Here is a 16,795-nt window from a genome sequence, read left to right on the forward strand (position 1 = left end):
GTTGTCAACAGAGTTGTTGATGAAGGGATGGACTGCATCTAAATCCATTATTTTAGACAACCATGCTACTTCTCAAAGAGAAAAGCAAACTCTTCAGCCTTAATAGGCACCGATGCTTGGAAGTGAAATGGGCCAGGAAGAAAAGAAGAAAACAGTGGAAAAAGAGTAAACACGAAGGTACATATTGTTAGGAATCCAATATAGAATTTGGAATCCTACCAAGATCTAGTTTTCATCTGACATGGCACTTGTCTCCACTCTTATTTTTATCCCTCCCAAATAGGATGTAATTGGGTATCAATCAGCTCTTACTTAAATCTTTTACTTAAATCTTTTAATAACCATTAACAAACTGTTCAAAACCCTTTAAGTGCCTCTTATACGTGAAACATCGTGCCAGGTGCTAGACAAGATAGAAGAAACATATAATTCCATGCCTGCCTTCAAAAGTGTTACGGTCTAGATATGGCAATTGGGGGTCTTTGGAAGGTTTCAAAAGGAGTAAAATAGACATCAAGTACGGAAAAATTCAAAAGGAGAAGGTTAGCATTGAGCTGAGGATCCGAAAAACTGATCTCTAATCCATCTCTGTTTCCTTGCTATGTGACCTTGGACAAATCATTTCTCTTTCAGGTCTTCCCTTTCATTCCATCCTCTTCCTCCACCAGAAAAAAAAAAAAAAAAGTCATCCTAGAAGATCTCTAAAATGTCAGACTATATGAGATGATTAGTAATGAGCTCTTTCATATTGCCCAGACTGATGTCTGTGGGCGACATAGCTAGCTATGACCCCTGAGCTACAACTTGTCATAGGCGAAGAAATCAAGGTCTAAATTTCCTCCAACTCAGTATCAATTCAGAGCTCAGAACTAATTTTTCCCATCCTGATGCTGTTATTATATATATATTTTTAATCCTGCCCCAAATAGTGCATCTTTCAAATGATTACTGTGACTCCTAGAAAAAGCTTAAAATATATTCCTGACACGGTTTACTCTGAGAAACGTTTCTTTAAAAAAAAAAAAAAAGTGCATATGTGAAAATGGGGAAGGGGGAGGTAATTCTTCCTATTAAACAATTGATTCCTTAGGATCTGGAATACTACATAGATCCCAAAAGTCAACTGGAATACAATTCTCTCTGGCAGAGGTGACTTGTTAAGCAATTATGCAAGTGGCAGGGCAGGGAGGGAGGCCCAACGGATGGACCTGGAGAACAAGCAGAGGTGATAAACTGCAAAATCACCTACCCCAGTTCACAGTACCGTCCGGGGTCAGCCCTAGGGAAACCCTTCCAGCAGCCTCGGACTCCGAGCGCCCAAGTTTGCACGCTTCCACGCATTCTATTGATTCGCACTCGCGTCCTTCAACAGGTAGCGCCAATTACAGCCCCCCGCACACGGGCCCCCCCCAGCACACTGGCCAATCTCGCCGTCAATCAAATAACTTCACCTACCTTTTCTAAATTCTCCCCTCCCCCTTTCATTGGCTTTTCCTCCGGCCTATCCCCAAATTTCTTCCGCGCCTCGCGACCGCGGAACTCGGCCCTGCGGAGCTCAGGATTGGAGCCGAGGCTACTCCCGCCCTTTGACGTCCCCGGAGCTCTCCGCCCCTTTCGCCGGCGCCCCGCGTCCCGAAGTGGAGGGGGCGGGGCGAACGAGGGGGCGTTTCGGGGGGCGGGGCTTGCGGCCCACGGCGGGAGGGCGGAGCCTTCTGGGAGCCTGCCTGCTCGGTTAGGACCTCGGAGAGCGCCGGGCGCCGCGACCAGAGGGACTGGAGAAGCGGCCGCGGTCGGGCGGGATTGACGCCTGAGAGCCCGCCTCCCTCCGCGCCTTCGGCTTCTCGGGCTGGCTGGCAGCTAGCGGCGGCCGAGGAAGGTGCCTAAGTCGGGAGTCCGAGGGTCATCCCCGTGGGACGCCGCCGCCGCCGTCCAGCCGCGGCTCCCTCACACCTGTGTGTGTGTGTGTGCTTGAGCGTGAGCGCCCGCGCGCGAATTTCTGTGAGAGGCTCGCGTGTGCCCCGGCTGGGCGCGCGAACGTCCGTGTGAGGGAGGGGGTTTGCGCGAGCTCCGCGCCTAGGCGCTCGGCCCGGGGAGACCCCGCGGGAGCGGCGGCGGCTGTGCGCGCGCCCCGCCGGCTGAGGCGGGACTCGGGCCGCGGCCGGGGCCGCCGCTGCCTCACGTCCCCCCCTCGAGCCGCCGCTGTGCTGCGGGAAGAGCGCACGGGCGGGCGAACGCGGCGGCTGCGGCGGGCCGAGCGGGGTGGGGGGTGAGGGGTGAGGGGTGAGGGGAGCGGGGACGGGGGAGAGGAGGGCTGGAGAGGCTGGGAGGGAAGGGGGGCGGGGGGGGGGGGGAGAAGCGGAGGCAGCCGGCGCCGCCGTTCGCCGCTCCCGTCGGCTGTCGCTGTGGGTCACCCGCAGATGTTTTGGGGTCTGGCTTTTTTTTCGGGGGGGGGGGAGATTGGGGAAGAGAAAAAGGCCTCCCCCTCATGACCTACTGAGGAAAAGGGAGCGTGGGAGATGACGGGGGAGAGCCCAGAAGGTGGTAGTAAATACCCGCTCTCCCACCGCGCGACCTCGACATCGCTTATCTGAAAATATTCGGAGCTGAACCCTTTAGAAGGAAGGTCTCCCTGAAGAGAAGACAGAGTCTTGGTCTTTCGGACTCCGGCTCGATTGTATAATAATAATGATGATATAATGCTAATGACGATGATGACACTGCCTTTTATTTTTACCCCAGTGCTGATAAAGCGTAGCTACAGCTGGGGAGAAAGCCCTTGGAAATGGGGTGTATGAGGAGGAGATACTGTTGCTTTTAGAGTCATTATTTTATTATCTCTTTTTTTTTTTGAAGGATGTTCTTTTTTGGAATTAAAATTTGACGCGATAAAGTCTGACTCTCTCCCTCTTTCTCTTTCTTTTAGTCACTTAGAGCCAAGGCTCTTAAAATGGGGACTGGCTACTGCCTTGACTGATGAAAAGCTGAACACTTTCACGCAGGTGTAAGTCCGTGTGTTAAGTCACCTTTTTTTTTTTTTTTTTTTGCATTTCTCAACAGTTTTTAAAATGAAGAAGTTTAATTTCCGAAAAGTTTTGGATGGCTTAACTGCCTCCTCCCCTGGCAGTGGTAGCAGCAGTGGCGGTAACAGTGGTGGTGGGGCTGGAAGTGGTTCCGTACATCCTGGAGGGACTGCAGGGCTTCTTAAAGAGGAGATTCAGGAAACCCTGACTTCAGAGTATTTCCAGATATGCAAGGTAAGTTTTGAATTGGCCTAAAGCTTGCCTTTCTTTCTTTCTTTCTTTCTTTCTTTCTTTTTTTCTTTCTTTCTTTCTTTTTTGTCGTGAGGAAAGAAGAATTAAAAAAACAAAAAAACAAAACAAAACAAAACAAAAAACAAGGCTGACACTAGGGACTGGAAATTGTTGAGATGCCAGCATTAGAGAACTCTATAGATAGATGTTTGAATTAATAAAGATATTCTAGGCATTGACTTCAGCATCAATTTAGAAAGCTATGTTAGTTTGAAGTGGATATAAGCCAACCTAAGAAGTAGAATTTGCAAGACAATGGTAAGGCCCAAATTGTGGACAAAATTTTTAATGTAATATTTATGTAGAAGTAGTAAACTGACAGAAAAAAATCATTCTAGTTGATTCTTTGTTGACATTCAGAGAAACTATTATTTTATTTCACTGTGCAGTATAAGATGATTATGGCTATTAAGATGTTGCTAGAAGTAAGTAGATAATAGCTAAATAAATATATCCATTTTAAAAGATCTAATGGTATGGTTTTATATTTGTTGTTTAAAATTCTGTGGAAAAACATCCCCAGATTCTTAGATTCTTAATAAACAACTTGCCATGGACTTAATATTTGTAAAAACTTAAAATATAGCCTGTGTTCTGGTTTAGTGAGGAAACATTTTAGGTAATTATGCTTAAATGTTCAACTTCTAATGAATAAGCAAAAGAAAGAGTTTCTGATGGGGAGACACGAGAATTTACAAAACAAACATTTTGCTACTAGACAGTTATATTTTCTGACATAGTTTATAATTTTTATTGTTCCTTTTTGGAGGGGAGTTTCTAGGAATGTGTTTTTGACCTGCCATTGTACAATTAAAAAAGCTACTAAGTCATTCATATGATACAGATGAATATAGCTTTAAAATATTTGAATACATAAGAACAAATCATGAATTTTTGAAATCACAGAAATTATTAAATTTTTTGGTACTTCAAAATAATTTTTTTGAAATTATTAAAATTATTTTTGTAGTAAATAACATATAATGAGATAGGTTTCAATTATTGTCTTAGTCTCCATTTTCAGTAAGGTCATTATAGAAACATTTAATATGTAGTTATTAAAGTATTATATATTAGTTTACATAAAAGTGAGTTTATCCAGAATTAGGTCAGATTATTGCCAGATAGATGTAGTTCTACCCTGTGAGGTTTGTATGCATAGAATTTTGTATACAAAGTTGTATATAATTTCATTCTCAATTTGAAATAATAGATACTTTGTCAGATTAGGGCTTAATATCGGTCACGAGACAAATATATAAAAGGGTCTTAGCAGTCATATTTGAACTGCTAATCAGTTGAATAATGCCCTGATTATCTAATCTTTGGCATATTACTGTTTCTACTCCCAGATTCTGAAAAAATTTCCAAATTCTTTTAGTTCATGAATGTGAGGCAGGAGAATTTTGGTAAAGATAAAATTGATATACAAAAGATAGACCACTGTAACAGAGTAAGTAAGTAAGTAAGTAAGACTGTTGAGGTTTTGAACCTGGTAGAGAATGTTTTAAATTAAAAACTTCAGGGGAAATGGATGAATGCAAGAGAGGAAAATAGGATTTATAGTTATTTTCCTATTTATTCAGATAGGAAATAGACATGAGAAGTGGCATAAGTTAAATATGTATTACTTCAAAAACATATGGCATGGTAGGAACACTGGCCTAGGAATCACATTGTATTTTATTTAAAGCTCTGTCACTTGCCAGACATGTGTCTTGGGCAAGCCATTTATCTGCCTTGAACCTTGATTTTTCCCATATAGTATGATAAGTATTTCTGCTCTTCTGACTTAAGAAGGTTATTGGGAAGATCAAATAAGACACTTAAGTGAAGGCAATGTGTAAATTGGGAAAGACAATAAGATGTGTATTTTTATATCGTTCTTATAGTTTTAAAATTACCTTGTTGAGATGGTTATAAGCAGTGGGCTATAGTAATATAGGTAACAAAATTATACTTTCAAAGTAATTAGAAAGATAGATATATAAGTGGAACACTAATAGTATTGAAATGATACTAAATGGGGAAAGTACTAGATTATCTTTGGATAGCAATACAGTTAATTTTAAAAAGTGATTTTATGATTGTACTTTAGGTTACCTGGACTATAACCTAAAGAATAAAATATATAAAAATGGATTAAGGAAGTTTCAAAGTTAGAACTGTTACTAAAATGGGGACTTCATTTGGACTCACTGATTAAATGTGCAAAGAACATTCTATTCTGAGTACTAAGCAGTTGGCACCTTTTGGGTACTTGTACCTTTTCCACATGGCCAAAATTAAAGTACAAATCTGAAATCCGCTCTTTTGAAAAACATCCTGCTCTCTATTTTCTGATCAGTCATCAAATCCTATCTATTCCATTTCCTTAGTATTTCTGAAATCTGTTCCCTTTTCGCCATTTCCAGTACCTGTTCATTCTATTGTATTTTCTTGTCCAGTCTCTTGAAATCACTTCCTCCCTCATCTTCTTACCTCTTGTTTTACCCTATTCCAAGTGATTTTGTTATATGAATGGTTATTTCTGAACTCTAATGTTCATTATATCATTTTCCTGCAAAAAATTCTGGGTTGGTTTCCCTAGTGCAGTGACGCTCTACAAACAAAAGTCTAATGTGAAACCCTGTAAATAACATCTATTAAAACAGATAAATATACTTTATTGGCACACATTTAAAGAATAAATTACATAGCTATTCAATAAAAATCTTTTTTTTAATATTTGTTTTTTGTTGTATAATATTACAACGGATGCAATGGATGAATGCAAGAGAGGAAAATATATTCCTATAGAGTTAATCTTGCATTTTACCGGGCAGGTAGTAGGACTTTTGCTGGCCTTAAGGTAAAAATATAAAGCTACAACCTTTATAGTCAGTGACAAATGTAGAAGTTCAAAAACACAGAAATGATAGAAGAAACTTTGGTTCAAGATTAGCAAAAACAATACGTTGGTTTACTGCAATCTCAGTTCAGTATGTATATATTTGAATGTCTATTTGTTCAGATATTTGTGAAATACATGAAATGCCTTTTCTGAACTTGAATTCTATGAAACACAGTTTGAAATGATTGCCCTTACAATAAATGTCAAACTGCTTAACTTGCTCTCTATATAGTTCCCTTTAGGTAGGGTTCCTGTTTACCTTTCCATCCTCATTTCCTTGATTTCCTAAACATTACATTACCTGACAGCACTGTATTTTCATATATCAGTGCCTTTTCTTAATCTCTTGCTTCTGACTACAATATCCTTTCCAGGTTTAATAAAATTGGAGAGTTCCCAATTATTTTTTTTTAAAAAAGACTTATTTATTTTAGAGAGAGAGAGCTAGAGAGCATGCACAAGCATGAGGAGAGGGAGATGGAGAGGGAGGAGAGAAACCTCAAGCAGATTCCCTGCTGAACAAAGCCCAAGGAGGGTTTCGATCCCAGGACCCTGAGATCATGACCTGAGCTGAAATTATGAGTTGGATGCTTAACAGACTGAGCAACTCAGATGCCTGCCCCAGTTACTTTTTATTTCATAGTTAAAATACCACCTCCATGAAACCAGCTCTGACCACTGCCTTCCTTTTTTACTACTCAAAGCAGAGTTAGTTTTTTGTGTTTGTTTGTTGTTGTTGTCGTTTGCTTTTTCTGTTTTCCTGTAGCACCTGGCATATTCCTATAGAGTTAATTTAGCACCTTATTGTGATTAGAAATTTTATTTTTTCTGTCACTATTATATTGTCAACTCTTTGAGAGTTGTTTGTTTGTTTGTTGTTGCTGTTGTTTTTTGCTTTTTCTGTTTACCTGTAGCACCTGGCATATTCCTATAGAGTTAATTTAGCACCTTATTGTGATTAGAAGTTTTATTTTTTCTGTCACTATTATATTGTCAACTCTTTGAGAGGTAAATATATTTGTATCCATATAATTGCTAGGCTGCTCATTACCTAGCAGACCAGTAGTTCTCAACTCTGTGTAAAAGAGAGATTTCTAGTTTCACCCATCTTAGAGAATCAGTCCCTAGGGATTGGGCCTACGCACTTGGATTTTTTGAAAAGGCCCCACAGGAGATTTTGATACACAGTCAGTACTGAAAACAATTATATACTTTATGAATGAACATGGTTGGTTGATTAATTGAAATGAAATTAAAGCAGAAAGTCATTAATAATGATAAATGTCTTAAACATTTTATTTAAATTGAAAACATGTAAATATACATCAATTTACAAATCACTTGATAAATGAAAAGATTTTTTTGTTGAGCATTGATTCTCTAATTGGAGTTCTGTGTGAACTTTTCTTCCACAAATATCCCAAATTCATTACGTATCATTTTTTATTTTAATTTATTTAAAGTAGAATAAGAACTTATATGCCTTGAAGCAGAATGTGAAGCCCTTCTAGATGATTCTTACAATAAAGTAAGCTGGAGAAAAGAAAATATTATTAAGAAAATTATAAGAAGAAATACATTTATAGTACTATATTTATTATAAAAATTCCAAGCATCAGTGGACCCATGAGATTCATTACCATGTTGTTCAAGCACCAGCTACATATTTCACATATATTTAAAAAGCATAGATGAGTGTATATATACATGAATGTGTGTATATATACACACACATACACATGATGTGTGTGTATGTATAAAAACTAGATATATATCTAGATTTATGAATATATAATATATATATACATATATATGCCTATAGTTAATTCACCGACACTTAATTAGGCTGGAAGTAGGAGAGTATGAGTATGCTAGCTAGAGTTTCTCGTAGTAAGTATTCAGGGAATCATTAATATCAATCTATGTTTTGCAAAGAGAATGGGAAGTTTTTGTTAATCTAGCAGGTTGGTTAAAGTTAGAGAAATTCATCGGTAAGATCTCCCATTTGACCTTCATAATAGTTTTATAAGTAAGGCAAAGAAAGTCTAAATATTTGTCTTTTACTGGTGGACATCTGAGGCCAGAGAATTTAAGTGGTATCCTTAGGTCTCCAAGTTGGTAGGAGGCATAGCTAAGTTTAAAGCTCTGTTCTTCCATTATTAAATCCAGCATTTTTTCTGCTTTATTATTCTTATTAAAAAAATCAACATGATCAATTGTTTTATCATTCTTATTTAAAAAAAAATCAACATGATCAATTGCTTAGGAAACATAGAGACTTTGAGAAGATAGGCTTTTCTGTTGGCTCCCCTTCAAAATACATCCTAAATCTGACCACATCACTTCCATGACATCTTTTGCCTGGACTACTATTCTATAGCTTTCTAGGTGTTTTATGTTTTCACTCAGTCCTCACTACACAGTATCCTCACATAATAAGCAGCAGAATCCTTTAAAAATTTGAATCATATTATGGGCTTCCTGCTCAGAACTCTTCAATGGCTTTTATTTCTCTTAAAAATAAAAACAAAATTCCTCTTAATGTCTTATAAAGATCTAAATGATCTGGTCCTGATAAGACATCATTTTCAACTGTACTTCCTGGTACTTAAACTGCACCAGGTACATTGGCTTTCTTACATTTCTCAGACATGATTTCTGCTTCAAGGCTTTTGCATTCGCTGTTTCCTTTACGTGGGACACTCTCCTCCCTAATAATTATATTAAATATTCCTTTTACATTATTCAATTCTTAGTTCAATTGTTAACTTCTTAAGAGAGAAGAAGAGAGATCTTTTTTTAAAATTTATTTTTTATTGGTGTTCAATTTGCCAACATATAGAATAATACCCAGTGCTCATCCCATTAAGTGCCCCCCTAGTGCCCATAACCCAGTCACCCCCACCCCCCTCCCACCTCCCTTTCTACCACCCCTTGTTCGTTTCCCAGAGTTAGGAGTCTCTCATGTTCTGTCTCCCTCCTTAGAGAGATCTTCATTGATTGCTGCTCACTTGCTCTCTTTCTGCCCTTATCCTGATTACTTATTCTTGGTAACACAACTATCTGCTATTGCATTATATATTTGCTTGTTGTTTACTTCTATCATAATTTAACTTCACGAAGGTGGGGCCTTCTTATGTTCACTACTATCTTACCAATTCATAGAACAGTGCCTGCCATATAGAAGACAGTTAATTATTTGTTAAATGAATAGATGAATAAATGAGAGCAAGGAAACTGATAGAATGTAACTAGAGGGATGCCTGGGTTGCTCAGTCAGTTAAGCATTCAACTCTTGATCTCATCTAAAGTCTTGATCCTCAGGGTCTTGAGTTTAAGCTCCATGCTGGGCATGGAGCCTACTTTAAAAGAAAAAAAAAGCAAATTAGATATTATTTTGAACAGCCTCTTGGAAAAGGCTCTTATGAAGTAAATGTATGTTATATAAAGACATGGAAACCATTCAGTGAGTGACACCACTTTAGGAATATGGTGTGTAATTTTCAATAAGATATGAAAAAGAAGATTGTAGAGATACTCAATTAAGTTTCAATTTTTATTGAGGAAGATATAAGGGATATTTTTGTTTCTAAATAATCTTTTTAGGGGAACAATTCAGAAGTATTAGATTGACAGTGACAAATACATGGAATGCTCTAGACCTAATTAATGAAATAGACAAAAATAAATATATTACAAGAACCAGATGGAATAATTCCTAAAGTTTTGAGTAAACTCTTAAATTAGCCAACTTCCTATCCATCATATTTATAAGTTGTTTTTTTTTTAATTTTTTATTTATTTATGATAGTCACAGAGAGAGAGAGAGAGGCAGAGACACAGGCGGAGGGAGAAGCATGCTCCATGCGCTGGGAGCCTGATGTGGGATTCGATCCCGGGTCTCCAGGATCGCGCCCTGGACCAAAGGCAGGCGCCAAACCGCTGCGCCACCCAGGGATCCCATTATAAGTTGTTTTTATATATGGTCTTGGTGTCAGAGATAACATGTAGATAACTGGTGTAACTTCTGTAAGGAAATGGATTTGTAACATGATCCTCATACCAGATATAACATTAGATCTTCTCAGATCAATGGCTATAAAATCAGGAACATAGGTGTGAAGGGCACCTGGATAGCTCAGTTCATTAAACGTCTAATCTTTGATCTGAGCTAAGGGTACTGGGATTGAGCCGATGTCAGGCTCCCTGCTCAATGGGGAGTCTGCTTGAGAATTCTCTCACCCTTTTCCCCTCCCCCTGCTTGTGCTCTCTCTCTCTGTAAAATAAATAAATCTAGAAAGAAAAGAAAGAAAGAAAGAAAGAAAGAAAGAAAGAAAGAAAGAAAGAAAGAAAAAAAAAGAAAGAGGACTATAGAGAATTAGGCTTTCCAGGACCCTAGAAAGCTCAAGAAGGACAAATGCCTAGGTATTCCTATTATTATCATCAGTCTTTAGGTTTTCCATTGTCTCCACATTCTTCTAGTTTCACACCATTTTATTTGGGAAGGTTTTGTAACTGAGTTTGGCACAAGACCATGATCACAGGTCTACATATCTGCAATTTTCATTCATTAAAATATTCCCTGAAATGTGTGAATTTCTCTCATTCTACACTATAACTGGTAGAACAAAAGATAATACTGTTGATACTGCAGGATAACTTATAATGGGTAAAGCATCTGACAATGACTTCATGCTTCTGTCACCAAAATGGACAGTTGAGGGTAGGCATTTTTAAGACTAGGAATGGAGGCAAACCAGAAGACTTAAGCAACCTTGTTAGGGTTGTGATGTTAACAAATTTAAGTATCAAAGGAATTAAAATTATTATTATTTTTTTATAATCTGAAACAAAAGCTAGATTATTCAGTTACTTTGCTGATCTTTATCTCTACTTTGTTTATCCTAAGAGCATAAGGGTGCAGGGACTGGCTCATGTAAGGGATTATAGACTTGTAGGAAGTATGTTTATACATTTTTTTATTTAAAGATTTTATTCATTTATTCATGAGAGACAGAGCGAGAGAGAGGTAGATAGAAGCAGAGGGAGAACCAGGGTCCCTGCAGGAGCCCGATGAAGGACTGGATCCCAGGATTCCAGGATCATGCCCTAGGCTCAAGGCAAGCACTTAGTTGCTGAGCCACCCAGACATCCCTGTTTATAAATTTTTAAATTTACTGTAGAGAACAGTCACATTTTCTTACAAAAAGTTCTTTGGTACTAATATATTATCAGTAAATTGGATTATTGGTCTCAGTATGGCAGTTCTTATCTTAAAAACAAATAGTATTCATACTCCGTTTTGAAAAAAATGGTAAGAACTTACAGCTCTCTCTTGTTCCTTTTCCTCTAAGATCAGGAACAAGAGAAAGATGTCTGTTCTCACCACTTTTATTCAACATAATACTGGAACAGTCAGATGAGAAAAAGAAATAAAAGGCATACAAAGGCATTCAATTTCAGATGATGTACTATATATTATATATAGAATATTTGAAAGATTCCATCAAAAAACTACTAGAACTGATAATACAGTAAAGTTGCAGGATACAAAGTTAATAACAGAACTCTATTGTGTTTCTATACACTAATAATGAAGTAGCAGAAAGAAAAATTAAGAAAACAATCCAATTTACAATTACACTAAATAATAAAATATGTAGGAATAAACTTAAGTAATGAAGTGAAAGACCTGTACTCCAAAAAGTATAAAACACTGATGAAAGAAAATGAAGATGAGATAAGCAAATTGAAAGATATTCCACGCTCATAGATTGTTATAACTGATAATTGTTAAAATGTTCATACTACACAAAGCAATATGCAGAGTATTAGATTAGCAATCCCTATCAAAATACCAACAGCATTTCCCACAGAACTAGAACAAATAATACTAAAATATATATAGAATCACAAAAGACCTTGAATAGAGAAACCTATCTCGAGAGAGAAAAACCAAACTGAAGGTATCATAATTCCACTTTCAAGATACACTACAAAACTCCAGTAATCAAGACAGTGTGATACTGACACAAAAATAGACACATAGATAAACAATAGAAATTGCAGAAATAAATGCATATTTATATGGTCAATTAATCTGTGACAGAGTAGGCAAGAACATAAAATAAGGAAAGATAGTCTCTTCAAGAAATGTTGCTGGGAAAACTGGGCAACTACATGCAAAAGAATAAAACTGGACCTCTTCTTTCTTATACCTCACACAAAGGCAAGGGAAACAAAAGCAGAATTAGACTATAGGAACTACACCAAAATAAGAAGCTTTTGCACACTGAAGGAAACCATCAACAAAATGATAAGGCAACCTACTGAAAGGGAGGAGATATTTGCAAATCATATATCTGATAAGGGTTAATTCCCAAAACATAAAACGAATGTATACAACTCAACACCGAAATCCAAATAAATTGATTAAAAAATGGGCAGAGGACTTGAATGACATTTTTCCAAAACAGACATACAGGTGGCCAACAGACACATAAAAAAGTGTTCAATATCTCTGATCATCAGGGAAATGCAAATCAAAACCACAATGAGATACTACTTTACATTTGTCAGAGTGGCTAGAATAAAAAAGACAAGGAATTCAGTGTTGGTGAGAATGTGGAGAAAAAAGGAACTCTTGTGTGTTGGGTAGATGGGCATGTAAATAGATGTTGCCATTGTGGAAAGTGGCATGGAGGTTCCTCAAAAAAATTAAATATAGAACTACCATATGGATAGTGATTTCATTACTGGATATTTATGCGAAGAAAACAAAAACACTAACTCAAAAAGATGTATGCGCCCTGATGTTTATTGCAGCATTATTTATAATAGCCAAATAGGCAACCCAAATGGCCATTGATAGATGAATGAATAAAGATGTGATGTATATATAGTAGAATATTACTCACCCATATAAAAGAATGAGATCTTGCCATTTGCAACAACATGGATGGACTTAGAGGGTATTAATGCTAAGTAAGTAAGTCAGACAGAGATAGATACCATATGATTTTCTCTTATGTATGGAATTTAAGAAACAAAACTAGATAAAAGACAAAAGAAAAACAGACTCTAAAGTAGAGCAAACTGGTCGTTGCTAGAGGGGATGGGTGAAATAGAGGGGATTAAGAATACATTTACTGTAATGAGCACTGAATGATAGGATGGAACTGTTGAATCATATTGTGCACCCAAAACTAATATAACACTGTTAATTATACTTCAACTAAAAATATATATTAAAAAATAGCACAATCATACTTTATGTATGTCCCAATATAGAACTATCTTAAAAACTTAACATAATTTCCAAGTTTGTTTATGCGTAGGATTATTACTAGTGATTAAAATGAATTCTTATATCTTGAAGTTTAGTGCATTTCTGTAGACTTCCTTCTGCCTTCACTTGAAGATTTGCCTGCAAAAAATCATAGGGTTAAGTTACAGTTTACTTTTAATGATAGAATGATTGTATTGCTTTCTAATATCATATTTCTATATATCATTTACATATTAGCTTAATAGCAATAACTTTGTATTCATTAAAGGTTTGAAGTAGAAGCCCTGTTTTAAGCTTTATTTTTTTAATAATAAATTTATTTTTTATTGGCGTTCAATTTGCCAACATACAGAATAACACCCAGTGCTCATCCCGTCAAGTGCCCACCTCAGTGCCCGCCACCCAGTCACCCCCACCCCCCGCCCTCCTCCCCTTCCACCACCCCTAGTTCGTTTCCCAAAGTTAGGAGTCTCTCATGTTCTGTCTCCCTTTTGTTTTAAGCTTTAAATTGAGTTTTTTTCCTATTAGAGGAAACTGAGTTTTTGTTCCTACTTAATTGTCAAAATAATGATCTTTATAAAATATTTTGGTTATAGCTGCAGTGCTCTTCTTTATTTTTTATTTATTTTATTTTTTATTATTTTAGTGCTCTTTTTTTAAATTAAAAAATTTAAAGCATCTTTTTTTTAAAGCATCTTTTTAATATTTGAAAGGCTAATCCCTTAATGTGTATAATACACTGGGGAATTATGCCTAACTTTTTAAGTAATGCTAAAATTCATCGATTAGGACTTAGAAAATCAGTGATTAAATTTTAGAAAGCCAAAATTAGAAACCATATTAAAAGGATTTAGAGAAAGTAGTTATAAAGAATAGACTACAAGACCTCCAGAAAGTACATAATAGGCCCACTGTGATACTTGTGTAGAGGCTTGATTAAATGACTGCAATAATACTATTTGGTTGATTTATCAATAAAATCACTTAAGATATTTTCTGGACTTATATAAGATATTAGAAAGGAAAGTATGATTTAGTTTCATTGGAGGCCTAAAATTACCAGTTGTTATTAATGGTATATGGAATTATTTTGAATGTAATGATATAATCATTATGATATGTAATGATATATGATATAATCAATGAATGTAATGATATAATGATATAATCAATATAATGATTATGAAAATGTATATAATATATCATGTTTTAACGTTAGATGGGTGCCTTATAATTGGTTTATATATATATATATATCTGGTAAACATCTTTTGGATTGAAAATAGCATAAAAACATCACATATATGACATTTCATTATAAAAAAAATTGATCGTTTTGTAATGGTGGTTTTAAATGTAGATTTGATGCTTGGATCTGAAAGGTAAGGATTGGTAACTAGAGAAAACTGATAGTTTTAAAAAGATTTTTTTTCTTTGCTAATCATCTGTAAATTTCAGTGACATTAACAACTAGTACTTTACCTAAATATACAGAACAAAATTAGACTGTCGAGAAAATTAATTGGATTGGTTAATGTTCAGTCTAATTTATTCATTATAAATTGACTAAATATATTTCTATAAATCTGCAAACCAAAAAAGTTTGAAAATCATTAGTAGTACAATCAATTGAGAAATTAGAGTGAGTCTGAGGGAAATGCTTACAGTTTGTAAACATCTGAGTAAATGAGAAATGTAAACCTAACAAGGGAAAAATAGAAGTAAGCAGAATACTAAGAGGAGAACTCAAAAGTAGAGGTAAATAATCTGATGCTTTCTTCAGAAAGAATATTAAGAAAGAAACTCAGGAATGTCTCAGCATTGCAGAGAGGTCAAGGATAGTGAAAACAAAGCTGACAAATTAAAAACAAACCAGAACTGAGAGAACCCATTTAGATCAGGAGGAAGTTGAGGTAAAAATATTTTCATTAAGATGATGAATAAAATTAAGGGCACACTATAATGGAGGATAGAGTTGATACAATTAATACTTTTAAGAGATGTGTTGGGATGTCTGGGTGGCTCAGTCAGTTAAGCATCTGCTTTTGGCTCAGGTCATGATCTCAGGGTCCTGTAAATCGGGGTCCCTGATCAGTGAGTGACTGCTTCTCCCTCTACTTGTGCTCTACACCACCACACCACTGCCCCTGCTCATGAGCACCCTCTCTCTCTCTCTCAAATAAATAAATATAATCTTAAAAAAAAAGAATAGATGTATAAAGGGGTGCCTGGCTGGTTCAGTCAGTAGAGAATATGACTTGATTTTGGGGTTGAAAATTCAAGCCCCAGGTTGGGTGTAGAGATTACTTAAAAATAAAATCTGAAAAAAAAGGTACATTTAAAAAAGCGAATAGATGTATAAGAAGAATACAAATTTATCAGCTTACAGTTCTGGAGGTCAGAAGTCTGAAATGGGTGTCATTGGGGTAAAATGAAGGTGTTGTTAGGGCTCTAAGAGAGTGTTTTCTCTAGAGAATTGCTTATAATTCCTTCTATGTTCTTCCATCACTGGCCATTTGAATTTTTCTCACACTGCATCACTGTGACACTAACTTTCCTGCTTCCCTCTTCCATATTTAGAGACCTTTATGATCATATTGGGCCCACTGGGATAATCCAGATTAATCTCCCCATTTCAAGGTCTACTGATTAGCAATCTTCATTTCATCTGCAACCTTGATTCCCCTTTGCCATAAAACTTAACATATTCACAGCTTCTTTAGGGGGTCATTATTCTGCCTTTCACAAAGATGTTCATTACTTTCGCCTATCTGTTGTTTTTTGAGTTACCTTATTGAAAATAAACAGGAAATACCATAATAAACTCTTAGTTTCAATAATTATCAACTTTGCAAATCTTGATCTGTTTTATTGTTTTAATGCAAATGTCAGACATTATGCCATTTCATCTGTAAAAACTTCTGAGATAACATCCTCCCCTTCTCCTTTTCAAAAATAAAAACTTTCTCCCCTTCTCCTCTTAAAAAATCTCTGGTACGATTATCACATCTAAAAACATTAACAGAGTTTCTTTATACACTCTAATATGCATTTAATGTTTAAATTTCCTCAATTGTTCCATATTTTGTAATTGATTTGTTTCGATGGGAAACCAAACAAGGTTCACACTGCATTTTCATCTGGCTTGAAGTTATCTTTAACTCAATTTGTGTAAAGTTGCAGAGTTTTGTTTTGCGTATCTTATGCTTTTGTGTGTGTTGTTGAAAACAAAACTCTTTGCCTATTGCCTTTTTAAACTGTTAGATTATATGTGAGGAATAGATTTCAGACTTTTAAAATGTA

At 36.3% G+C, this 16,795-nt stretch overlaps 1 protein-coding gene across 11 annotated transcripts in view; it reads left to right on the forward strand.

Annotated features, from left to right (window-relative positions):
• The first annotated feature begins 1,649 nt into the window (after nucleotides 1–1,649).
• Nucleotides 1,650–16,795, forward strand: part of STXBP5L (syntaxin binding protein 5L) — a 389,595-nt gene continuing 374,449 nt past the window's right edge. For 2 of the 11 annotated variants that reach the window (XM_072724611.1, XM_072724631.1), the window contains exons 1-2: nucleotides 1,743–1,954; nucleotides 3,058–3,254. In XM_072724611.1, the coding sequence (XP_072580712.1) occupies nucleotides 3,066–3,254 (189 nt within the window). In that variant the 5' untranslated portion in view covers nucleotides 1,743–1,954; nucleotides 3,058–3,065. Of the gene's footprint in view, nucleotides 1,999–3,057; nucleotides 3,255–16,795 lie in introns of all 11 variants that reach the window. The other 9 variants (XM_025990142.2, XM_072724595.1, XM_025990141.2 and 6 more) reach the window with 9 other exon arrangements.

This window comes from Vulpes vulpes, chromosome 1 (genome assembly GCF_048418805.1).
Source record: "Vulpes vulpes isolate BD-2025 chromosome 1, VulVul3, whole genome shotgun sequence".
NCBI classification, from domain to species: domain Eukaryota; kingdom Metazoa; phylum Chordata; class Mammalia; order Carnivora; family Canidae; genus Vulpes; species Vulpes vulpes.